Genomic DNA, 27,795 nt, shown 5'->3' with positions numbered 1-27,795 from the left:
ATTGCCAACATCAACAGACAAATGTAGGAAAAAGTGGACCAAAACTTCTGATATTAGCTCTCCAAATGCATTGAGCAGAATGAAGGCCACCTTCAAGATATCATTTTCAAAACTTAAAGGAACAAAATTTTAGATGTTACTCTTTGTAAAGAAAACAGGAATTAATTTGATGTCCCAATACTTTCTGATTTATGATTTTTTTAAATCAAAAAGTTCCCGTGCCGCATTGTGTACGTACAAAGTCACTTTAAGTCTAATTTTTACTGCATTCTTGCCCTAAGAAACTTTTTGAATGGTTTGCCTTTTTCATCAAAAACTGTCAATTGCATAACAGTGGTCAGTTACACAATTAACATCAACTTAAGAATAATAATATTTATAATCAGTGCATATAAAATGGAATGCACTGACTGACATGAGCACAAGAGTAAATTAATTATCTTTCCATTTCACCTTTTATTCTTTGTTTTGGGATTAATCTACACAGCAGCTAACTGTACTGCATCAACTGCCATTGATCATTGTATTGTTTAGCCTGGAAGTGATTTAAATAATGCAAATATGTTAAGAACACTTAAAATTTGTTGATTAGCTCTTATCATCACAATGTCTCATACAAACTTGCCACACAGTAAAAACAGAATGCCCAATAATGGCCCACATATCCTGTGCCAGAAAGAGTAATGTCCTATTGGTGGCAATGTCTTCACTGTAACTACTCAGCCTTCCTTACTGTTAAAAAATGATGGTTTTACAAGCAAAATATGGACAAATTTTGTATTAAAAATATTTTTATTTCGACAAAAGGTTGCATTAAATTTAAATACATGCACACTGATCATATATGTACAAGACTAATAGAAAATTAATATTGCAATTCAAAAATTTCACTGGATGGAAGCCTTTCACACATTCTGAACCAGATTCTACAGAAGCTAACAATGCCACTGTTAAAGGTCTTGAAAACACATTATCGTGGAGTCTGTGAAATGGCTATGTAAAATATCACTATTGCTGCACAGCAGCATTTGCAATAATGCTAGGACTATTAATGACTTCGCCCAGACTGTCCAAAAGTTCCTTTCGATAGTCGTCAAAGTCCCCATCAACTTCATTAATTGTCTGGTCTTCAATAACCCAGAGTGTGCAGTCTGTTTCTCTGATTAGTCGTTCATCGTGGGAGACGATGATCACACCTATAAAGGCACAGGCATGTTAGTTCCGAATAAATTTCATTATGTTTTGAAATGTACTGTCATACCAGTTTGTCTAAAATTTACTATTACAGGGTGTACATAAAGTTCAGGAGCACTTTCAATTATTTATTGCACAAGAACCAAACATTGTACAGATGATATAGATATGTCATTTTGAAGAGAAACCCTGAAAGTTTTTTTTTTCATGTATACCGCCACAGCGTAGTTGGGTAATTTGCTGATAGTGCTAGTCACAAACATGGCGAGTGCAGGTGCCATGCTACAGAAGGGGAACAGCTGTTTCATGAAATGGCCTCCCTGATCACCAGATCTCGCTCCGTGTGACTTTTTTCTGTGGGGACACATTACAGATCTGGTGTATGTACTGCCTCTACCATGTGATGTAGTACAGCTCTGGGAGAGAATACAGGGAGCAACTGCCACAGTTGACGATGCCATGCTGGGACGGGTATGACAAGAATTCGATTACCGTATTGACATCTGCCGGGTCACTCTTGGTTCGCATATTGAATGTCTGTAAAAAAACTTTCAGAGTTTTTCTTCAAAATGCAATATGTATGACATCTGTACAATGTTTAGTTCTTGTGCAAGAAATAATTGAAAGTGTTCCCAGACTTAATGTACACCCTGTGTATCTAAGAGCTGCAATTAAACAAAACAATGTTTACTTAACAAAGGTGGAAGAACAAATAGTACAAAGTGTGGAACTATCTCAGTTCTTTTGAAGATGTTATACAGTACATGCCAGTGACTCTGCAGAATATAAGAGCTGGTTAACTATAAACACATTGCTTTTATCATGTTGTTAAAATACGGTTTAGTTTTCAGTGATGTTAATTTTGATTTTAGTAAAGTTTCAAAGCACACAGTATATTTTATATGCAAGTATGAATCCTCTAAATAATCTCAGCTAACAATTTGCATTAATCAGAAGTAATTTATGTGTATATGTTAAGCAAAAAGTAAATGAAGGATGCAATCATTCCTTACCTCCTTTATAATCGTTGATAGCATCAGCAAGAGCATCTATAGATTCTATGTCAAGATTGTTTGTAGGTTCATCCTGGTGTACAAAACAGAAACAGCCTTTACTTTTTCTAACAATGAAAATAATGCAAACTACACACATGTTTAAAAAAGTATGTAAAACCACTTATTTGGTTGATGAAAACCTGCTTAGTGGAGAAATGCCACTGTACTACACAGAATGGTTTCAGGTCAGAGATATAACTGAAGCTGATGAAACTGATTCAACAAAGTGCCAAATAATATCTGTAACTACTCTAGGCATTGCAGCATAAACAGAACTCATTTTATGGTAAATGTGTCTTGCAAACTGAATGCAGGTGCCTGTTATATCTCGCTCCATTAAATCAATTGTAATGAGCTTAGAGGCAATAAGTCCAATATAAGAAATTTGTACACACACACACACACACACACACACACACACAGACGCAGAGAGAGAGAGAGAGAGAGGGGGGGGGGGGTAAGTGCTGAAATGTACACTGGAGTGGACCCTTTGGATGAAATTCCTTATCACATTGTCTCATATTTGTTTTAATTTTTTATTTCATAGGGTGTAAATGATACAGAATTACAAAACATATAATAATAATTAAAGTGAATAATTACTATTATGATGATTTTCATACAGGTGTGCCAAATTACAGAGGACAGAAAAGGGTTGAATTTAATGTGTCACAAAAGTTGCCAATTTGTCTACAACATAGTGTATAAAGCTTAATATTTTAATAGCACTTGGAAATGTTACTCACCAATATAACAACATCAGGTGCATTAAGACATAGTTCTGCTAGAGCAACACGGGCTTTCTGTCCACCAGACAGGTCTTTCATTTTAATGGTGTGTGCATGACTTGAAAGTCCAAACGTTCCTAACTGTTTCCGTGCCTTTTCATATGGCAAGTCAAAAAGTCTTATAAGATATTCAGCAGGAGATTCCTCAGCAGTTAGGTGTTCACCAGAATGTTGATCAAAACGGCCAATCCGCTACAAAATATTGGAAAGTAGATATAGCACATTTCACACAGATTACAAGTATCACAAATTAAATTATGAAGTACTGAAATCAAACACTACTGGAGCTAAAAACCAGTTCGCATCAGTTTTTTAAATGAATTGTAACATGATGAGCCTCCTGACTTGAAATGCCAGAGTTCAGCCCAACATGAAAATTCACATCAGTATAGCTGTGTGCCTGACATTTGTTCTCTTTTCTAATACTTACCATTTATCCACACACCTACTGCCTATTCCTTTTATATTACTCGCACCATTTTACAAAATGTCCTCATAAATACTTACATACAGTTTACTTGTGTTTGCCTTGACTGTGTTTCTTGCCTATTACAGATCACATTAACTGCTCCAGATTTTAGTCTTGAGAATTACATTCTCTATTTTCAACAACCTACGATATATGAGGAGGTAACAATGAAAGAGGAATTATTTTTTAAAAGCTATATATTTTCAAATTGTTCCCAAAGCAATCTTATCCCCTTCAAAATAGCCTCCACTATGACTAATACTTTTGTTTCGCCAGTGCTTCCACTATTCGAAACATTTTTTGTGGTCGTCTTTAGAAATGGCTGACAGCTCCTCCCGCATTTTCTTTTTTTTTCTTTTGACTTCTTCAGTGTTGTCAAATCAGTGTCCTTTCGTCCTGACATGAGTCAGGTCAGGAGAGTAAGATGCATGGGGCAGCAGAACCATGGTATTTTAGCCAAAAACTAACAGAGATAGTCTGTGTGTGCAGGTGTATTGTTGTGGTGGAAGAACCAGTCTTCTGTCTGCCACAAATCTGCTGAATTGAGCTCCAAAATAACCCACTAATCTCTGACAGTTGATCAATTGTCTGCTGACAGTCTGTTTGCATAAAGTCTTCAATTTTTTCAATATTTTTGTTGATTCGGGCAGTTGATGACAGCCCAGAACAAAATTTATCATCAATTGCAATGTCACCATTTTAAATAGAGCAAACCACTGTACACTTGGTAAGCAGTTTTCAACATTAAAACAGTTTCAGCAGCATTTTTGCTGAGCAGAAAACAAAACTTAACAGTTGGATTTTGTTCACTTAAACTTGTCACCATAAAAAATGAAAGAACAACAAAACAGTGCTAGCATAAACAATCACTGTACCTGAACAGAACAAGTTAGGTCGACAGCAAAGGTGGCACTGAACTGCCAATGAGTTGCACTATATATGCCTAGCAGCAGAAATGGATTCTACACAAACTTTGTCCATGGCAATGTTGTTCCTGCCCCCCCCCCCCCTCCCCTCCCTAATACACATGCTATGAATAAACACTGGTTCAATTATGTCATGTGCAACACAAGGGAATACATACAGAACATTCAAAGCTCAGCGTGAACAGGCTGCCACTCTCAGTATTATTAAATAATGATGATACTTGCAAGTAAGACACTGTAAGTGAAATTAATTTAATTTTTTTAAAATGTTATGACATGTCCCCTCCAGTTCTTGAAGTATAATTGTCTTAATTCTGTATATTGCGTAATTGTATGGTGCTGTGACAAATCCCATTAATTTATGTATAATGAAAACTAAATATTTCTGTTAGCCCTTTAAGTAGTTTTATTTATTTATTTAAACACTAAATGATTCTGTTACTTGTTTATTTCATAATATTTCCATTTCAGCACAAGGGAATACTATGACAGGGGTCTATTTTTAATATGTATATTTTGACTAATTTTGTCTATAATGGGGGCTTTGTATTATTTGGCAAGAAGTTGATTTTTAGAAGCACCATTTGGTGTTGGATGCATCTGGATAGTCGTTCACCGTCAAGAACTTCCAAGGCAGACTAAGCAAAGGACCAATTGACCTTGCATATCTAGGATTTCTGCAACAAGCCAGCCAAGATTTTTCTGCCACTGCAACTATGCCAATGAGTGAGAGCATGATAAGTGTTAAATAGTAATTTATTGCATATTTGGGTCCCACGAATACTTCCCCCATACTTTCACTACCATGTTTGTTATGGTTATTAAACAATGACAGTTATTTCACTGCTTCTGTGATCTACAAGTCTGCTCATCTGATCGACAACTGTCCACACTATCATATTTCTGGATGTAATGGCTCATAGCTTCATATTCTGGGTAATATCTCCTGTAATTCTTCTAAGGGGAGACATGAATGTAGTAGGCTTCTTTGGCTGTTGACTTGACTAAAACTGTTCTAGGTGTACGACTATATTGTCTTCTTGTTATATAGACTAACATTTTGGTGCCTGTTTATTACCAGTAGAAAAATGCTCCTGTTTAAAAGACACTGACTGAAAAGTGGGATACCAGCTGCCTCGTTCTACCTTCCTCAGTACCCTTAAAAATTTTCCCAAAAATTTTAGCATGTGAATATCTTCATGCCCTTTCTAACATGTAACTCACCTTTCACTTCCATGAGCTCACCTAACTGACATACACACACCCGTTAGTCCACTGCTGTATGTCACCCGTACCCATGCACTCCCACTTACCCACTCACTCTCTCTCTCTCTCTCTCTCTCTCTCTCTCTCTCTCTCTCTCTCCCTGTGACTGTCTCCTGTCCCACAGCCACAGTCTTCTTCATTCTGCCCTCCTCCTCCTTCTGCTACCACCACCACCACCACCACCACCACCACCACCACCACCACCACCACCACCACCGCCACCACAATACTACTACTGTCTCCTACCACTGTCGGTCTCCTTCTTGGTCTCTCTCACTGCTACTATCTCATTCAATCCTTCCCAATGTTGCTGTCTCTTCTTACTGTCACTATCTCTCCCCTCCTCATTGTCATTGTTATACAGCGTCTCATTACCACTGGCTCTTACCCACTTCCACTTTCTCCTTCTCTTTATTCATCTCCCACTAGCAATGTCTCCTTCAACCTAAAACTGTCCTGTAACTGTCAACAATGTTCTACTGCCACTGTGTCCTCTTCCTCTCACACTGCCATTGTCTTCTTTGCTCTTTCTATACTACAATTACTGTCTACTATCTTCCAGTATTTATTACTTTTCCGTGTCTTCCTACTGCCACTGTCTCCTTTCTTAGCATAAAAAGACATGAATTACACATGCTCGATTATTGGGAACATCTTTAAGGGTCCTGATGAGAGTAGAATGAGGCAGCTGGTACCCCCCTTTGCAGTCTGCCTCTTTTAAATAGGAGCGTATTCGACTTTTTTGTGTTCTGCTAGGAGCAGTAAAATTTCGACAGTTTGCTTATGTGAAATTGTAATAACACAAAACTAATTTTACACCTCAGACCAGATTTTGTGTGTGCAAAAATTTTGCATGTGCTTCAGTACCACAACATGGGGTTCCCAAACTGACAATGAGACACTTTACAGCATATTTCTCTGCACTGCGTCACTTTATAATGTATGCATATTTTATGAATACATGTTGGGTAGCTATAAACCTCTGTATCTTGGAAGATGATTACGATATCAAGACCATTTTCAAGGTTGTTAGTGATCGGATCTTAGGAACATGTTGTAAAAATTTCAACTATTTGCTGTGCATAGCCATCTTGGAATCGGCAGCTCGGTTGTGGTGTGAACAAGTCATAAAAAGGCTTTCTTTTGTTGTTTTCTAAGGAACTGCACCTGAACTAATGATGCCTCCACAAACCCCTTAAGGTCCACCATAGACCACGTCATGTGCAAGAAGAACCAACTGATTTGCTACACTTGCGTAATCAGGAGGCAGTGTGCAATATTCATACTTTGACCCTTTACTGTTGGATAGTGACACTAAGACAAACCTGTTTTGTATATATATGGTCCCTAGCCCAAGAGGTACCCAAAATCTTGACCCTACCTTCTTATCCCCAACAGGACCTGCGGTATGAGCCCCAAAAGAACCATTTTTATGTGCAGTGCTTTGGAACGTATTAGGTAGCGTGTGCTGTCACATGCCTACCAATACAGGATGTTCCAGAAGGAATGGTTGTTATTCAGGGATGTGATAGGAATGATCACTCAAAGCAAAAAACGTTTTAGTAAACATGGGCTTTAAAATGGCTACCTTCTGAATTGTGAGCACTTCAGTATTGTAAAACACATTTCTTCTACTGAACAACTGCCCATAGCTATAAGGTATGCAATTTAGAGCTGATGTTTATTAAACAATTTGTGTTGGTCCTATCAAAACATGGAAAGCAAAGTGCTTCCAGTAGGAGATAACTGTTTCACATTATCAAGGATAAAGTATATAAGCAGACTGAAGTGACAAATGAAAATTTGTACAAAGTCTGTGATTTGGACCCGGGCCACCTCCTCTAGAGGCAAATGTGCTTACCACTATTCCACCCTGACACAATAGCTTTGCACAACTGCATGGGCTATCCTAACAAGCATTCATCTTAGATACAAATTCCCATTAACGCTTCAGCCCAAGGGAAGTTATTCCCCCGAAACTCTAACAGCATTAATACAAATTTTCATTCACCATTTCAGTCTGCATGTATACAACTTAGATGTTAAAGACTTGTAAAGGTCTCAGGAACCATATAGCTTCATTTTATTAAAGCATTTATGCCTGGGTTTCAGGCATGATCCCCCATTTTGTTCGATGCTGTGGTGCCATTCCAACACAGTTGGAGAGCCTCTGCAGTGCTGTCCAAGTTTAGGGTGTATACCAAGTGGGTTGATGTGTAAACGGGAATTTGGATTGAGGAAGGAAGTGTGCTGTGGTAGGCTGCACAGCTGTGCAAAACCACTGTGTCAGGATAGCATCTGCAAAGTGAGCAGGAGACTCATGTTTGAATCTCAGCCTTGGTATAAATTTTCATTTGTCACTTCAGTCTGCATATATACATTATAGATGTTTGAGACTTTAATATGTCTCTGGAACCATTTAGTTACATTTGAAGATGAAGTTGTGCTTGTAGATCTTAAGGTATGTATTTTAGACCCCATGTGTACTAAATTATTTAGTTTCGAATGATCGTACTATCATATGCCTGAATATTGGCATTCCTCCTGGGACAGCCTGTATACTTACATGATGACAGTATTATTCAACATTTTTTTGGGAAGATGCAACTGGATTTAGCCTGTCTTAACTCTAATGATTCACTGTTGTTTACGCGGCTTGTGTTGTCTGTAGGTCAACCATGCCTAGACAGTCAATACCGCGGTTCGATCGCGTCCGCATTGTTACTTTGTGCCAGGAAGGGCTCTCAACAAGGGAAGTGTCCAGGCTCTTGGAGTGAACCAAAGCAATGTTGTTCAGACATGGAGGAGATACAGAGACAGGAACTATCGATGACATGCCTTGCTCAGGCCACACAAGGGCTACTACTGCAGTGGATGACCACTACCTACAGATTATGGCTCAGAGGAACCCTGACAGCAACGCCACCATGTTGAATAATGCTTTTCATGCAGCCACAGGACGTCATGCTACAACTCAAACTGTGTGCAATAGGCTGCATGATGCGCAACTTCGCTCCCGACATCCATGGTGAGGTCCATCTTTGCAACCACATCACCATGCACTGGGGTACAGATGGGCCCAACAACATGCCAAATGGACCGCTCAGGACTGGCATCATGTTCTCTTCACCAATGAGTGTCACATATGCCTTCACTCAGACAATCGTCAGAGACGTGTTTGGAGGCAACTCTGTCAGTCTGAACACCTTACGCACACTGTTCTGCGAGTGCAGCAAGGTGGAGGTTCCCTGCTATTTTGGGGTGGCATTATGTGGGGCCGATGTACACCACCAGTGGTCATGGAAGGCGCCGTAATGGCTGTACGATACATGAATGCCATCCTCCAACCAATAGTGCAACCATATCGGCAGCATATTGGCGAGGCATTCGTCTTCATGGACGACAATTCGCACCCCCATCATGCACATCTTTTGAATGACTTCCTTCAGGATAACGACATCGCTTGACTAGAGTAGCCAGCATGTTCTCCAGACATGAACCCTATAGAACATGCCTGAGACAGAATGAAAAGCACTGTCTATTGACGACGTGACCCACCAACCGCACTACATCTACATCTACATTTATACTCCGCAAGCCACCCAACGGTGTGTGGCGGAGGGCACTGAATGTGCCACTGTCATTACCTCCCTTTCCTGTTCCAGTCGCATATGGTTCGCGGGAAGAACGACTGTCTGAAAGCCTCCGTGCACGCTCTAATCTCTCTAATTTTACATTCGTGATCTCCTAGGGAGGTATAAGTAGGGGGAAGCAATATATTCGATACCTCATCCGAAAACGCACCCTCTCGAAACCTGACGAGCAAGCTACACCGCGATGCAGAGCACCTCTCTTGCAGAGTCTGCCACTTGAGTTTGTTAACGCTATCACGGTTACCAAATAACCCTGTGACGAAATGCGCCGCTCTTCTTTGGATCTTCTCAATCTCCTCCGTCAACCCGATCTGGTACGGATCCCACACTGATGAGCAATACTCAAGTATAGGTCGAACGAGTGTTTTGTAAGCCACCTCCTTTGTTGATGGACTACATTTTCTAAGGACTCTCCCAATGAATCTCAACCTGGTACCTGCCTTACCAACAATTAATTTTATACGATCATTCCACTTCAAATCGTTCCGCACGCATACTCCCAGATATTTTACAGAAGTAACTGCTACCAGTGTTTGTTCCGCTATCATATAATCATACAATAAAGGATCCTTCTTTCTATGTATTCGCAATACATTACATTTGTCTGTGTTAAGGGTCAGTTGCCACTACCTGTACCAAGTGCCTATCCGCTGCAGATCTTCCTGCATTTCGCTACAATTTTCTAATGCTGCAACTTCTCTGTATACTACAGCATCGTCCACAAAAAGCCGCATGGAACTTCCGAGACTAACTACTAGGTCATGTATATATATTGTGAAAAGTAATGGCCCCATAACACTCCCCTGTGGCATGCCGGTGGTTACTTTAACGTCTGTAGACGTCTCTCCATTGAGAACAACATGCTGTGTTCTGTTTGCTAAAAACTCTTCAATCCAGCCACACAGCTGGTCTGATATTCCGTAGGCTCTTATTTTGTTTATCAGGCGACAGTGCGGAACTGTATTGAATGCCTTCCGGAAGTCAAGAAAAATAGCATCTAACTGGGAACCTGTATCTAATATTTTCTGGGTCTCATGAACAAATAAAGCAAGTTGGGTCTCACACGATCGCTGTTTCCGGAATCCATGTTGATTCCTACATAGTAGATTCTGAGTTTCCAATAACGACATGATACTCGAGCAAAAAACATGTTCTAAAATTCTACAACAGATCGACGTCAGAGATATAGCTCTATAGTTTTGCGCATCTGCTCGACGACCCTTCTTAAAGACTGGGACTACCTGTGCTCTTTTCCAATCATTTGGAACCTTCCGTTCCTCTAGAGACTTGCGGTACACGGCTGTTAGAAGGGGGGCAAGTTCTTTCGCGTACTCTGTGTAGAATCGAATTGGTATCCCGTCAGGTCCAGTGGACTTTCCTCTGTTGAGTGATTCCAGTTGCTTTTCTATTCCTTGGACACTTATTTCGATGTCAGCCATTTTTTCGTTTGTGCGAGGATTTAGAGAAGGAACTGCAGTGCGGTCCTCCTCTGTGAAACAGCTTTGGAAAAAAGTGTTTAGTATTTCAGCTTTACGCGTGTCATCCTCTGTTTCAACGCCTTCATCATCCCGGAGTGTCTGGATATGCTGTTTCGAGCCACTTACTGATTTAATGTAAGACCAGAACTTCCTAGGATTTTCTGTCAAGTCGGTACATAGAATTTTACTTTCGAATTCACTGAACGCTTCACGCATAGCCCTCCTTACGCTAACTTTGACATCGTTTAGCTTCTGTTTGTCTGAGAGGTTTTGGCTGCGTTTAAACTTGGAGTAGTAGTTTCCTAACTTTGTTGTTGTACCACGGTGGGTTTTTCCCGTCCCTCACAGTTTTACTCGGCACGTACCTGTCTAAAATGCATTTTACGATTGCCTTGAACTTTTTCCATAAACACTCAACATTGTCAGTGTCGGAACAGAAATTTTCGTTTTGATCTGTTAGGTAGTCTGAAATCTGCCTTCTATTACTCTTGCTAAACAGATAAACCTTCCTCCCTTTTTTTATATTCCTATTAACTTCCATATTCAGGGATGCTGCAACGGCCTTATGATCACTGATTCCCTGTTCTGCACATACAGTGTCGAAAAGTTCGGGTCTGTTTGTTATCTGTAGGTCCAAGATGTTATCTCCACGAGTCAGTTCTCTGTTTAATTGCTCGAGGTAATTTTCGGATAGTGCACTCAATATAATGTCACTCGATGCTCTGTCCCTACCACCTGTCCTAAACATCTGAGTGTCCCATTCTATATCTGGTAAATTGGAAATCTCCACCTAAGACTATAACATGATGAGAAAATTTATGTGAAATGTATTCCAAATTTTCTCTCCGTTGTTCTGCCACTAATGCTGCTGAGTTGGGAGGTCGGTAAAAGGAGCCAATTATTAACCTAGCTCGGTTGTTGAGTGTAACCTCCACCCATAATAATTCACAGGAACTATCCACTTCTACTTCACTACAGGATAAACTACTACTAACAGCGACGAACACTCCACCACCGGTTTCATGCAACCTATCCTTTCTAAACACCGTCTGTGCCTTTGTAAAAATTTCAGCAGAATTTATCTCTGGCTTCAGCCAGCTTTCTGTACCTATAACGATTTCAGCTTCGGTGCTTTCTATCAGCGCTTGAAGTTCCGGTACTTCACCAACGCAGCTTCGACAGTTTACAATTACAATACCGATTGCTGCTTGGTCCCCGCATGTGCTGACTTTGCCCCACACCCGTTGAGGCTGTTGCCCTTTCTGTACTTGCCCGAGGCCATCTAACCTAAAAAACCGCCAGCCCACGCCACACAACCCCTGCTACCCGTGTAGCCGCTTGTTGCGTGTAGTGGACTCCTGACCTATCCAGCGGAACCCGAAACCCCACCACCCTATGGCGCAGGTCGAGGAATCTGCAGCCCACACGGTCGCAGAACCGTCTCAGCCTCTGATTCAGACCCTCCACTCGGCTCTGTACCAAAGGTCCGCAGTCAGTCCTGTCGACGATGCTGCAGATGGTGAGCTCTGCTTTCATCCCACTAACGAGACTGGCAGTCTTCACCAAATCAGATAGCCGCCGGAAGCCAGAGAGGATTTCCTCCGATCCATAGCGACACACATCATTGGTGCCGACATGAGTGACCACCTGCAGATGGGTGCACCCTGTACCCTTCATGGCATCCAGAAAGACCCTTTCCACATCTGGAATGACTCCCCCCCAGTATGCACATGGAGTGCACATTGGTTTTCTTCCCCCCTCTTGCTGTCATATCCCTAAGGGGCCCCATTACGCGCCTGACATTGGAGGGATCTATGCCGAATAAACTTTTTTTGATTTGTGTATTAATAATAGACATGTTGGAAGAGATGGAAGATGAACTTGAGATATAGGAACTACTCGCTTACCAACTCTAATGACTGTGGTGTCTACGGTATTTTAAACTATAATCTTCCTATCTTCCTTACTCACTTGTAAATTGTATGATGGAAGTTTTCGTTTAATTCATTTCATGTATGTAACAATGAAGAGAATATACGACTTGTTAATTTAAAAGTTACTTATAAAAATATGGTGTAGCAAATATATCAACTACAGATTTTCAACTAATGACAAATTTGGAGAAGTAGTCCATGCAAATGCAGTCACACAACTGTAAAGAGGGTAGTATCACATTGGAAGAAACAGTTACATCTCGCTAAGTAAGAAATCTTATTTAAAACACCTGAGTTCTGCATACCTTTGTGTGCTGCTGTTATCTCAGCTGTACTACCTTTATGTACCCGCCATCACTAACTCTCGCTCATTTCATTTTTGCAACTTACTGGTAAACTAAAGCAAATGTATTCAATATTTTTAACATTTCTTTACTTTTACTCCACATCTGCCTTAATTTTATGCTGCTTCCACTATAATTTTGGAAAACATCTGAAGTCCTTTCGTTGTACATCTTTACTATTTCTATCAACACGCAATTTTCACTCACCAGACGATGATTTTTCTTGACTTCTCCCCGCTGTGGCTCAAGATCTCCTGTTAACAGCTTCAAGAAAGTTGACTTTCCAACACCATTTGGTCCAACTATTGCAACTCGCGATGTCAAATCAATACCAAAATCACAGTTGATGAATAATGGTTTTTGTCCAGGATATGCGAATGTGACATCTATTATTAAACAAAGAATTCATGCCAAGGTAAGGAAATAACATAGAAAATATGGCACACAATAAAGGCAGCAACAACATTGGCAATACATTTAGTTCCTCTCCTAAAGTTTTTAACAAGTGGTTGCTCCCTAGAAGTTATCTGGTTATAAAGAAAATATTTTCTGACCATTTTTTGGGTATATATGGTGTAACACAAAGGAGAAGAAATGTGTGATATAACGTATCATGTAAATATATCCATGAGGTATGTATCTGTCATTTCAAACTGCCATCTGTAACTATGATGATGAGAACTTTAATGTTGTTGTTCTTGTCAATCATTTCTCACAAACCAACAATATTATGAAAAGGACAGAATGCTACTCCCCCACATAGAGGAGACCCTGAGTCACAGACAGGCACAATGAAATGGCTGTTATACATTCCTGCCAATTGGATGAATTCCCTTCTTCTGAAGTAGAAAACACAGATGCTGTTGTGACCAGACTAAGTTGTAACTGCACCTGATGGAAGCAGCAATCTGGTGGTGGGGTTAAGGAGGCATGTGATGGGAAAAGGGGGGGGGGGGGTATAGCAGGGTGGCTTGGGGGAAGTTGTAATGTGTAATGCTGATTGTGGGAGCATGCAGGGACTTTGTGGGGACAGGGTAGGGCTGCTAGGTGTAGTCAGGTTTGGATGGAGGGGGGCCCCAGAGTAGAAAAGAAGAGAAGCAGAGAAGGGTAAAAAAAAGAGAAGGGTAAAAAAAAGAAAAGGGTAAAGAAAAGAAAAGGGTAAAGAAAAGAAAAGGGTAAAGAAAAGAAAAGGGTAAAGAAAAGAAAAGGGTAAAGAAAAGAAAAGGGTAAAGAAAAGAAAAGGGTAAAGAAAAGAAAAGGGTAAAGAAAAGAAAAGGGTAAAGAAAAGAAAAGGGTAAAGAAAAGAAAAGGGTAAAGAAAAGAAAAGGGTAAAGAAAAGAAAAGGGTAAAGAAAAGAAAAGGGTAAAGAAAAGAAAAGGGTAAAGAAAAGAAAAGGGTAAAGAAAAGAAAAGGGTAAAGAAAAGAGAAGGGTAAAGAAAAGAGAAGGGTAAAGAAAAGAGAAGGGTAAAGAAAAGAGAAGGGTAAAGAAAAGAGAAGGGTAAAGAAAAGAGAAGGGTAAAGAAAAGAGAAGGGTAAAGAAAAGAGAAGGGTAAAGAAAAGAGAAGGGTAAAGAAAAGAGAAGGGTAAAGAAAAGAGAAGGGTAAAGAAAAGAGAAGGGTAAAAAAAAGAGAAGGGTAAAAAAAAGAGAAGGGTAAAAAAAAGAGAAGGGTAAAAAAAAGAGAAGGGTAAAAAAAAGAGAAGGGTAAAAAAAAGAGAAGGGTAAAAAAAAGAGAAGGGTAAAAAAAAGAGAAGGGTAAAAAAAAGAGAAGGGTAAAAAAAAGAGAAGGGTAAAAAAAAGAGAAGGGTAAAAAAAAGAGAAGGGTAAAAAAAAGAGAAGGGTAAAAAACAGAGAAGGGTAAAAAACAGAGAAGGGTAAAAAACAGAGAAGGGTAAAAAAACCAGAAGGGTAAAAAAAACCAGAAGGGTAAAAAAAACAGAAGGGTAAAAAAAACAGAAGGGTAAAAAAACAGAAGGGTAAAAAAAAACAGAAGGGTAAAAAAAACAGAAGGGTAAAAAAAACAGAAGGGTAAAAAAAACAGAAGGGTAAAAAAAAACAGAGAAGGGTAAAAAAAAACAGAGAAGGGTAAAAAAAACAGAGAAGGGTAAAAAAAACAGAAGGGTAAAAAAAACAGAAGGGTAAAAAAAACAGAAGGGTAAAAAAAACAGAAGGGTAAAAAAAACAGAAGGGTAAAAAAACAGAAGGGTAAAAAAACAGAAGGGTAAAAAAACAGAGAAGGGTAAAAAAACAGAAGGGTAAAAAAAACAGAAGGGTAAAAAAAACAGAGAAGGGTAAAAAAACAGAGAAGGGTAAAAAAAACAGAGAAGGGTAAAAAAAACAGAGAAGGGTAAAAAAAACAGAAGGGTAAAAAAAACAGAGAAGGGTAAAAAAAACAGAGAAGGGTAAAAAAAACAGAGAAGGGTAAAAAAAACAGAAGGGTAAAAAAACAGAAGGGTAAAAAAACAGAAGGGTAAAAAAACAGAAGGGTAAAAAAACAGAGAAGGGTAAAAAAACAGAAGGGTAAAAAAACACAGAAGGGTAAAAAAAACACAGAAGGGTAAAAAAACAGAGAAGGGTAAAAAAAAACAGAGAAGGGTAAAAAAACAGAGAAGGGTAAAAAAACAGAGAAGGGTAAAAAAACAGAGAAGGGTAAAAAAACAGAGAAGGGTAAAAAAACAGAAGAGTAAAAAAAACAGAGAAGGGTAAAAAAAGGAGAAGGGTAAAAAAAGAAGAGAAGCAGAGAAGGGTAAAAAAAGAAGAGAAGCAGAGAAGGGTAAAAAAAGAAGAGAAGCAGAGAAGGGTAAAAAAAAGAAGAGAAGCAGAGAAGGATAAAAAAAAGAAGAGAAGCAGAGAAGGGTAAAAAAAAGAAGAGAAGCAGAGAAGGGTAAAAAAAAGAAGAAGAGAAGCAGAGAAGGGTAAAAAAAAGAAGAAGAGAAGCAGAGAAGGGTAAAAAAAAGAAGAGAAGCAGAGAAGGGTGGGGAAAAAGAAGAGATACAGAGAAGGGGGAAAAAGAAGAGATACAGAGAAGGGGGAAAAAAGAAGAGATACAGAGAAGGGGGGAAAAGAAGAGATACAGAGAAGGGGGAAAAAGAAGATATACAGAGAAGGGGGAAAAAGAAGAGATACAGAGAAGGGGGAAAAAGAAGAGATACAGAGAAGGGGGAAAAAGAAGAGATACAGAGAAGGGGGAAAAAGAAGAGATACAGAGAAGGGGAAAAAAGGAGAGAAGCAGAGATGGGGAAAAAAGGAGAGAAGCAGAGATGGGGAAAAAAAGGAGAGAAGCAGAGAAGGGGAAAAAAAGGAGAGAAGCAGAGATGGGGAAAAAAAGGAGAGAAGCAGAGAAGGGGAAAAAAAAGAAGAAAAGCAGAGAAGGGGGGGGGGGAAGAAGAGATACAGAGAAGGGGAAAAAAAGGAGAGAAGCAGAGATGGGGAAAAAAGGAGAGAAGCAGAGATGGGGAAAAAAAGGAGAGAAGCAGAGAAGGGGAAAAAAAGGAGAGAAGCAGAGATGGGGAAAAAAAGGAGAGAAGCAGAGATGGGGAAAAAAAGGAGAGACGCAGAGAAGGGGAAAAAAAGGAGAGAAGCAGAGAAGGGGAAAAAAAGGAGAGAAGCAGAGAAGGGGAAAAAAAGGAGAGAAGCAGAGAAGGGGAAAAAAAGGAGAGAAGCAGAGAAGGGGAAAAAAAGGAGAGAAGCAGAGAAGGGGAAAAAAGGAGAGAAGCAGAGAAGGGGAAAAAAGGAGAGAAGCAGAGAAGGGGAAAAAAGGAGAGAAGCAGAGAAGGGGAAAAAAGGAGAGAAGCAGAGAAGGGGAAAAAAGGAGAGAAGCAGAGAAGGGGAAAAAGGAGAGAAGCAGAGACTGGGAAAAAAGGAGAGAAGCAGAGAAGGGGAAAAAAGGAGAGAAGGGGAAAAAAGGAGAGAAGCAGAGAAGGGGAAAAAAGGAGAGAAGCAGAGAAGGGGAAAAAAGGAGAGAAGCAGAGAAGGGGAAAAAAGGAGAGAAGCAGAGAAGGGGAAAAAAGGAGAGAAGCAGAGAAGGGGAAAAAAGGAGAGAAGCAGAGAAGGGGAAAAAAGGAGAGAAGCAGAGAAGGGGAAAAAAGGAGAGAAGCAGAGAAGGGTAAAAAAGGAGAGAAGCAGAGAAGGGTAAAAAAGGAGAGAAGCAGAGAAGGGGAAAAAAAGAAGAAAAGCAGAGAAGGGGAAAAAAAGAAGAAAAGCAGAGAAGGGGAAAAAAGAAGAGGAGCAGAGAAGGGGAAAAAAGAAGAGGAGCAGGGAAGGGGAAAAAAGAAGAGGAGCAGGGAAGGGGAAAAAAGAAGAGGAGCAGGGAAGGGGAAAAAAGAAGAGGAGCAGAGAAGGCGAAAAAAGAAGAGGAGCAGAGAAGGGGAAGAAAGAAGAGGAGCAATGAAGGGGAAGAAAGAAGAGGAACAGAGAAGGGGAAAAAAGAAGAGGAACAGAGAAGGGGAAACGGAGTAGTGTGTGCAGTGATGGCATACAAGGTTGTGTTGACCTGAAGTGGGAACAGAGACACTGATAGATAAGTCTTTTCGTTGTGCCTGTCTGAGACTCAATGTCTCCCCTACATGGTGAGTAACAATCTATCCTTTTCATAAAATTATTGTTTCCCACTCTGGACTTCTCATTTCTCACAAGCTAACTTATTTTTACCTCATTGTATACTATTCGTTTCATCACCTTCACAATCTGAGATTCATCGTCTGGAGTCTAGAGCATAAGAACTGTCTGAATTTTAACTGTTATAAATAGGAATATTTGCTACCTGTGAAATAAAAGAGCAGACAAATATTTATCAATAGTTCCTTGTTTCATTTATAATTACTAAAAAGTTACTTCACAGTTAATTCTCTAACTATCACATATTAATTGCTGTGGACAGGAAATTTTTGAATTAATGAAAAAAATATTGACACAAAAAGTATAGTACAGGTGGTAATGGTATTCGATTAAGAGGCATGAAAGTGACATTACTGTACATGCAATATTAAACTACATTAGCTTTTTTACAGTTTGAAGACTCCATGATTTATCAAAACATGTAAAACCAAGTATAGTAGCAATAATACATAAATAACTGAGGCAATCTAGAATGTTGACATAGGTGTACAGACAGATTTCTATGTTAAGGAACAAGACTTTGCCTTGTCTGTTATTTGATGATATTGCCAGAACAAGGTGATAGGAAACTCAGATGACTGAATACTCTGTGTGTTCATTACCGAGAAAAATAAAAATTTCGAAGTGGCACAGAGAGAGTGTCAATATCAATGAAATTTTGTTTCTGTTTGGTAGATGCTATGCATTAACACAAGTGAAGTACCAACTTCGTAGTATGTGGAACAGTTTAGTTTACATGGCTTAAAAGAAACTTTTATCTTGGAATATTGGTGTATTCACAAAATCCTTTATTTTGGGTATTATATAACCTGCAGTGGTAACTATGGTAAAAGTTTATGAGACGTCCACTTTTCCATTTTTTATGAGTCGAGAAATGAGCAGCTAAAATTAAATTTTGGTTTAAGATCTACATTGAGAACATTTGAAAACTGCAACTACAGATGAAGACCTCGAGAAAGTGCATAATATGATATTGGACGATCAGTGCTTAGAGGAATATATAAGGTGCCCCAACCAAACTTTTCATAGCCAATATCTCTGGAATCACAAGTTACTGACAAATGGCTTTCATGAATACGTACGGCAGGGGCTCACGAAAGTAAATGCTATGAGACATTTTACACCATGGGCAAATATTGGATTTTACATGAACTTATGTTCTTTTAAATGGAAGCCCTATATTGGATTTTACACGAACTTATGTTCTTTCAAATGAAAACCCTATATTATTTCATACACAATCAATAACATGAGAAATCACAATAACAACGGCATCGGTTGCATCACAGTACGTCAATTACATCCTGAATGCAAAGTTGACACATGAAATGAACGAAACTCACTGCTATCACATTTTCTGCTGTGCATGCGTGACCTGCACATTGCTCGTAACTGCGATGTGATTGACGTACACATTCTTACTTTCACTGTTATCATGAGGGCCGAAAGTAATAACAGGGATTCCTGCCACAAACACTGATATGTACATAGTGGTGTCCCTCACATGTGTCATCTTTATCTATGTAAAAACTATGCAATAGTATCAGCCGATGTACACTGCCCCGTTACACCGCCTAGGTCAACTCTTTGCCTCTGCAATTGTGTGCAGAATGTGTGGGAATAGCTCAATACAAAGCAGGTTGTTCTGTGAGAAAGTACATAAAGGTACTTGGCAGCAGTGTACTGCAATCTGTAATTGGTGTCACTGCTGTCTTCGTGGTACTAATCTACCTGTCCACCCATTCTATGCATTCAAAATGGTATTCACAAATGAGGAAATGGTTACCATGATATTACTGTATGGAGAAAGTCACCACAATGGTACACATGTGGCACAGGTGCACGCCCAGTGGTACCCTTAGAGACGTCTTCCGACACACCCTACCTTCATGAATATCGTTAGAACAAATTGCACAACAGAGCTGTTGTCTCCACGAATGCGGATCCGGAGTATAGGCATAACACATGAAGCAGCAGAGGTATCTGTCCTGGCAGCCACTGCAATAAACCCTCATGCAAGTATTTGTGAAATGGAGAGATCTATGGAAATCCCTCTAACAAGCGTGTTGCGTATTCTGCGCAGGCATAGTACCATCCATATCACATGGCACTACATCAAGGCCTCCATGGCAACGACATTCACAACTGCCGGAAACACTGTAAGTGGGTTCTATGGCAAGACTATGGCTTCATGTGTAGGGCACTGTTTACCGATGAGGTCATGTTTACAAACCAAGCGAATGTCAACTTACGCAAAATGCACTAGTGGTCACCAGAAAACCCACACTGGATTCACTGCCAGGTTGAACATCAGCATCAGTGGCGTGACAACGTATGGTGTGGTATTGTAGGATACCACATCACTGGCTTGTATTACATTGATGGCACTCTTATTGGGCGACAGTACAGGCGGTTCCTGAGATGCACCTTACCTGGACCGATGGAAGTCCTACCCCTTCATTTGTGTCAAATAATGTGGTATCAACACGATGAATGTCCTGCACATAATGCCATGGTGGTACAAGGACACTTTGAGCCCTGTTCAGAGTGCATTTTCAGCAAGAAAGTTCCTTGAAGGTCGTTTGATAGACAGCGGCAACAGTGAAACTCTGAGGGCACAAGATCATGTGAATAAGGTGGGTGTGACATGACTCCTCCAACCAATCACTGTATAGTTCTTTTTGTCTGTCTACCAGAATGCAGGCAGGCGTTATTGGCTCTGAGTACTATGGGACTTAAAATCTGAGGTCATCAGTCCCCCAGGCGTTATTGTGTAGTGCATCACTACATGCAGTCTTCCTGGTTATTATTGTTGGACTGCATCTGCAAGATATCATAGCTGTTGACAAATGTTGGCAGTGGCAGTTTCACCTCTAGAAATCAATGTGTAGTACACTACACCATCGCTGTTCCACCAGATGCATAGCTCTGTCCTTCGTGGACGCATGCAGGTCTTTGAACAAGGGGTTGCTGCTTTATTTGGGCTCAATCATTCCTTTCTTTTCTTTATATTGGCATAAGATACCATTCCTCAACGCCAGTAATGATAAAGGCTGAGATGCACATATGGCCACTAGTTGATTTTTGTGATTTTCACTTAGAGCAATCAAAAACCATACACCTGATTTTTGAATCTTCCACATTGCATGCAAATGTTGCACAATGATGGAATGATCATGGTTCATCACATCTGCCTGTTCTCGAGAACAATGACATGGATTATTGTGGATTAATGTACATAAACGATGTTCATCAACCCACAAAGTTCTTCATGAAGTCACTAATATCAAAACAATCCTCCTTAAAAAAGATAAAACCATTTTCTTACCATGCCCTGTCCAATGTCATTATCCTCATACACGGCACAAATGCCTCCGCTGCTGTCACTCCTCTCTTGAACTAAACAGAAGAATATATTGGAAATATTCCAATTTCTCCACTTGACACTGCATTTTCCAGCATCCACAGCTTCACTCACTATCTCCAAATGACAATATGTAAACTCAAATAGCAACAGTGAACTACAAATGAAAAATTACAATCGATAAACAGACTCATAGCAACCAGAATAATAACATGCAAAATAAGAAAGCTTCGAACTTATGCACCAACCTAATAATTTCGTATAGGCCTACAGAATTCACACATACTTCTAAAAATGACTATCTGTGATTCTAAACTTAACAACAGACTCAGCATTGCTGAGTGCAATGGGAAATACTGTGAATTTAGTAACCACCTTTGTTTGTTTGTCCCATAGTCAAAGGCAAATGTGAACCTTTACAGAGCATTGCCAAAATATATTTTCCACTTCCTAATATAGTTCTTGTCAAGATACAGTAAAGGACTGCTCCAACAGCATGGATGTGGTGGCTCAACAGCACAATATGACAAACATGCCTGACACTCCAACTCCAATTCTCACAAGATTACCCTCCCCCCTGTGGCACAACTCTATCACAGCAGTAGTCTACCTCTTGTCTGTGATCAAATAAGGCCTGTATCAGCTTACTGAGACAACATTCAATTTTACTTGGCAGGGAGAATGCAGTAGAATCTGAAGAATATGGTCATGTTATACTCCAGGTGTCTTCAACCATTAACCCAAATGCATAAATGAATAAGAGAATCTCTTTCTTCACCAGAGAAAAGCAGTTAAATTTCAAAAATTGAAATCCTGTTCTTGTCATGAGTCGGTACCTTCTGTATCTCTATGGGCTGCAATGCAGTGCAACACCCAATCACAGATTGCACCCCAGTTGGCATGAATATTCATTAAAGTGACAAACTGGGCATATGAGAAGTGCCTTGGGTCTGTTCTAGCGTTAAAAGTCTGTTCTACCAGCCAATTTGAGTGTGGTTTTACGACATTTTGCCACACTCATTTAGTCAATTCCCAGGCCTGGGATGGACGATATAAGTACAACCTAAAACATGTAGCTTTCAAAACAAATTTGTTGCATTTTAGAAATGCTAGTCAACATTAGAAAAATAAATGATATAAAATATTGAAATACATCTATAAATATGTTCATCTACGAAATTTACTGTTTATTTCTGGCATTTCAATTTTGAAAAGTTTTTTGCAATGACATTTATTGCTGGTTATTTTTGAAGAAGTTGTACAGGATTTTCTCTGTTTATCTGATATTTTTCTATTTTATATGTTATAATTTTCATTGTCATCCTAAGATTAGTGATATGCAAATATCTTCTAGATCTACTTCCCAACTTTTTGATCATTATATTGGGAGAATGTTGGATATAATCTGATGAAGATTAAATGTCAAATCATTAACTAACAAGAGGTGGTATCAATAATCTTATTAAAAATATGCACTTTGTATATATAATGGAAATATGATTAATTTTTAAGTATCAAACTAATCTACCTTGAAGAGAATATTAGGCAGATAATAACAGACCTTTGAGGTACCTGGTGTCAAATTTAATTCTTGGGACTAAGACACAATTTCAAACTCACTGAATCATTTACATAACAAAATGTCAATTTTAACAATGTAGGAAAAGATAAAATTGCTGCTTACCGTAAAGAAGACACATTAAGTTGCAGACAGGCACAACTGAAAGACACTTACACAGGGTTTTCGGCCGCAGCCTTCATCATACAAAGAGAAACACACACACACACACACACACACACACACACACACTCGTGACCACCAACTCTAGCAGCTCAGGCCAGAATGAATTTGGCATTGTCATTCTGGCCTGAGCTGCCCGAGTTGGCAGTCGTGTGTGTGAGGTATGCTTGCTTATGTGTATGAATGGTGTGCGTTTCTTCGTTTCTCTTTTGTTGATGAAGGCTGTGCCAAAGCTTTGCACAAGGTCTTTTAGTTCTGCCTGTCTGCAACTTGTCTTCTTTATGGTAAGTAGCAATCTATCTTTTCCTACACTGCTGATATTCCAATGAGGAGTTTCCATTGCTTGGAGATAGCAATTTTATAATATTTCCCCTTCTTGGGCAAATTTCTACAGAGACTGTACAAAAAGGATTAACTATTAGAAACATTTACGCATACTGGTGCCATTCCTGTAGAATGCTGACAAGAGGAAAATGCAAAATGTAATTTTTACACAATTTTTAGATCATTTAAAAAAGTGTTCAACTGATTTTGTAATCCACTTTGCTATTGAGGCTAAAACACAGATAACAGCGCTTCAAAGCAGATATGAAACATCAATCAAATCAGTGATTGGAAGCCTGCACTCCTGCACAAAAAAGGCGAGTCAGCAGTGTAACAACATCCAATCAAAACATTAAAGCCAGTGCTTTCTGGAATGCAAAAGGTGCTCTCTTTACTCATTACCTAGCAAAGCATAAACAATAACTGGGAACACTACACCAGTCTGAGACCAACTGCTTGACCAAATACACAAGAATTGGCCTGGATCATAAAGGGGATAAAAGGGGGATTTGGAGTAAGGAATACAAGATCTCTTCAAAAAAATTCCGGAGCTTCATCCACAAAACTTTTCAACACTTACCTTTTACTGATTGTGCATGGTCTCCGAAATACTCTCCTCCACAACTGACATGTTGCTCACAATGCAGTTTCCGCTCCTGGAAGCAGTCTTGGTATGCCTCTTGCTGGATTACATGAAGCAATGTCTGTGAATTGTCTTTTACCTTGTCTATCCTTTAACCACGTTTTCAATCTTGGAAAAAAAAAAAAGGGTCCACAGGCGCCACATCTGGAGAGTATGGAGGCACCACAGTGATTTCATTTTTTGTGCAATAGTCACACACCAACAGTGATGAATGTGCCGATGCATTATCGTGATGCGAGACCCATGAATTGTCTTGCTACATTTCAGGTCGTTTTCTTCTCTCATATTCTCTTGCAGGCATTGCAACATGTCCCAATTATCAATTTGTCCCTGTGGCACAAATTTGTGAAGAACTAATCCTTCAAAGTCAAAGAAAACTATCAGCATGGCTTTGCCATTTGATCTGACCTGAGGATATTTTTTTAGCTCTTTGAAAACGTTCCCCAACCCACTGTGAATACTGAACCTTGGTCTCAACATCATAACCATAGACCCACATCTCATCACCAGTTAAGATTCTCTTAAGGAACATCTCATTCTCATTTGTGCATTCCAACAGTTCTTCACAGATTGTGAGGCAAAGGTCTTTCTGGTCTTGAATCATGAGCCATGGGATGAATTGGGCCAGCATCATGATGTGTTCCAAGACTCTGTGTCATGATTTCACAAGATTCAACTGAAATGTTATCTTCTTCTGCAATCTCTCTGGCAGTCAGTCTTCAATTGGCATGCACAATTTCATTGATGTTCCTGACATGAGAATCGTCAATAGATGTCGAAGGGCATCCTGAACAAGGGTTGCCTTTAACTTCTGTCAGCCCATTTTTAAACCCTGTGAACAATTCGTAACACTGAGTGAGGCTTAAGAACTTATCACTGTAGGCTTCCTGCATCGTTTGGTGTGTCTCTGTAAAGGCTTTCTTGAGTTTCGTGCAAAATTTAATGCAGACACATTGCTCCTCTGATTCTGCCATCTCAAAATTCACAACTGTGTGGCAACATTCTACTCAATACAGCAGTGAACAATAGCTAACAAACATAAAGCAATGAAACTTCTGGCAGTTGCACATTAAACACAGGTGCGTGCAGAGATGCCAGCAGCATTTCACTCTAACACACCATTGGCAGGAAATGATGGGTGTTCCAGAATTTTCTGAACAGACCTCTTATTAGGTATCCACATTCTTCAGCAGATTTCTTACTCTGAATTCCATTCATTTACATATCAAAAGCAGTGATTCTAGTTAGAAGGCAGTGTCCAACACAAAGGGAACTTAATATCATTTTTGGTTGTTAGAGTGACGAAGGATGTACACCACAGTCAGGCAGTTGGATTAACTAATTAGACCTTATTCTAATACACTGTAACAATAACCGTGCTGTTTAGTCCCAAAACTGTAAAAATCACCTTCGCTGGAACCACTGGAATTTCACATCTATTTTCAAGTCTTTTAACAACAGTAATCCTTCTGAATCTGAAATGGAGGAGTGTTATGGTCTGTTGAACATTTGAGAATAAAGGAGACTAAATGCAGAAAGACCAGTTTTTAAGTGGTCGTGATCCATTCAAAACCAACCGTGATAAAAACTGCTTGATGCCATGGTTATTGCTCTTATTTATTGTTAAAAGGTTCTCTGCTGTTCCCCTCTCCATTTATTATATATCCCCCCCCCCCCCAAAAAAAAAAGGGGTGCTCCATTTTGATTTGTGCCACACACATGTCTTTGCCATGGTGGGCTTCCTGGTTCACATATTTATCCCGTTCCCTTGCTGCCTCTCCCTTTCAACGGTCACCCATCAATACTCCTCCCAGCCACATCAACTACCCTGCTCCTCTCCTTGTTTCTTTCACCTACACATTCCATCAGATAACCCCTCACCCCACTCACTCTGCAGCATAGAGACAATGTTGCCTTGAATGTGTTTTTGTTGCTTAACTAAAAGTGTGTTTATGTGCCTATCAGCTGCAAAGTGTTTCAACTCAATGGTGTGTTTTCATGTTTCTTCCTTCCATCAATTGAGATGCTGAGAATCGTAAGGGCCTAAAGCACACTATCAGTGATTTTGAAATTGTAGCATGTGTGTAAGCTTCTGACATCTGTTGATCTTATGGTGAACCAGTTTTATCTATATCTGTAGGCCTACATTGTTTATATCAACATTCACAAAAGGCTGCCTCGCCGTTTCCTTGGATATTCATTTCCATATGGGCACAAAGCATGATTTTGTTGCTCTGCGATGCTCGATTGTCCTGTAGTGTCTACACGATGTACTAAGTAGTAGACTTCATAATTGGATGTATATTGACAGTTTTATCTGATTCTCAAGCCAAAGAATAAGTTTCATGAAAATGATGACAACGAAGATCAAATCAAAGACTTTGTCACTCTGTGATGGTCTTCTTCACAGATTTCTGGACCTGCGTTATCTGCTGGGGAATTGTAGGACTCCACCTGAGAGGTCAGAGGTGCACTACACAAAGGAAGCAGAAACCCAGATAGAGTACTTGTGGAGAGAACATGAGGGTTTCTTAGACTAGGCAGTAGGCTGAGATTCTGTGATGGACATTCACCAGATGACTCACAGAGTGTGAGACCAGAATGTGTTCAGAGTGCAGACACTTTGAATGTCAAAATTTTATCAGTAAATGATCAAAGCACCCATAACAAAGTACCCAAATCTATTGCCCTCCAGGAAACATCTTGTGCTCAAATCATTCTTGAGACAAAGAGCTGGCTGAAACCTGAAGTAGAAAGCTCCAAAAAATTTAAATCACATCATAATCCTCACCCACACCACAACCAGCTGCTTGAAATCCACTGCTGAGTAAATACAACCTCTAGACATTTTCAAGTATATATTTTTTGGCAATATGCATCATCCACCTTCCATTGGGTTGTGCCTTTGTCTTCTTATCCTGCTGAACTCGGGAAATAACTTCCTTGAGCCATATATAGGGACAGGAAAATTTCACAAGAATGCTAGCACAAAAAATAATCGGAAATTAAAAGGTTTCAGCGAAATAACACTAAATCACAGATTTTTATGAAATATTGAGAAATTTGTCATTTTCACACATAAATAGGTTATAAATCTAAGGACAACCATTTAATAATATTCATAACTGATAGTTACTGAACACCGAAATTGCATTTTGCCTCCCACCACCACCACCACCACACACACACACACACACACACACACACACACACACACACTGTATTTTTTTATTCACAGTCAAAAGTTATTCAAGACCTGAAAGTAAGAGTTTCCTAGTTGCTTTCATCTTGTAATAATGAGCTTCCAATATTGGGTTTTGTTCATTTCACACACATTCGTTGGAAACTCATCCAAACAGAAGGCCACTGTTTCTCCAATACTTAAGCTGTTATTTAAAATTTTGCACAGGTTCATTTCTAGGATAGGTGCACACACACTAAAATACAGAAAAATTGAAGCTCATGGAGTGGGAGGCCCTTGATCACTTGAGATAGAATGACTCTCCCTTCCCCCCACCATTTGACTCCTTGAAACATCAATTACAATTTAATTTTAATCAGGGTATACATTGTACTAATAAGTGTTGAATCAATGCCTTGGTTCTGAAGGACTGTTAGTACGCAGCTGAGGGGCGAAGTTAACAACTCACTGACTAGGAGAGGTGTTGAGATGTCAACAGACATTTAAACAAGTAGTCAGGTTCCTTGCAGTAATTTTGTTCAAGACTTGCAAGTGGTCCACTGAACAGTGTGCACATCTAAATCCAGACTAGCACTCTGATTAAAACCCACTGTATTTGCTATACAGTTGATGATAGTTCAGCAAGCATTTTGTACATTACAGAGATGAGACTAATTTTTCCTGTCTTCTTTTCAGTAGACCAGTTACAGCAATTTTCACATTTTGGGATAAAGTCTTTCTCTGAAGATGTTCTGTAATAATTTTGCAGGGCCCTTTGTATTACCTTGCAGCCAACTTAATTCCTTTCTGCTGAAACACC

At 39.6% G+C, this 27,795-nt stretch overlaps 1 protein-coding gene across 1 annotated transcript in view; it reads right to left on the bottom strand.

The window, feature by feature from the left end:
* Positions 1 to 773: 773 nt before the first annotated feature.
* The window catches only part of LOC126092073 (ATP-binding cassette sub-family F member 1), a 102,157-nt gene continuing 75,135 nt past the window's right edge, over positions 774 to 27,795 (bottom strand). The window contains exons 8-11 of the mRNA XM_049907493.1: positions 13,315 to 13,493; positions 2,996 to 3,229; positions 2,208 to 2,280; positions 774 to 1,196 (exon numbers count right to left, since the gene is read on the bottom strand). Coding sequence (XP_049763450.1) covers positions 1,009 to 1,196; positions 2,208 to 2,280; positions 2,996 to 3,229; positions 13,315 to 13,493 — 674 coding nt within the window. The 3' untranslated portion in view covers positions 774 to 1,008. The remainder of the gene's footprint in view (positions 1,197 to 2,207; positions 2,281 to 2,995; positions 3,230 to 13,314; positions 13,494 to 27,795) is intronic.

The sequence above is a fragment of the Schistocerca cancellata genome, chromosome 7 (genome assembly GCF_023864275.1).
Source record: "Schistocerca cancellata isolate TAMUIC-IGC-003103 chromosome 7, iqSchCanc2.1, whole genome shotgun sequence".
In the NCBI taxonomy this organism is placed as follows: Eukaryota; Metazoa; Arthropoda; class Insecta; order Orthoptera; family Acrididae; genus Schistocerca; species Schistocerca cancellata.
The sequence above is the reverse complement of the archived record's forward strand: the minus strand, read 5'-3'. Positions and strand labels throughout refer to the sequence as shown.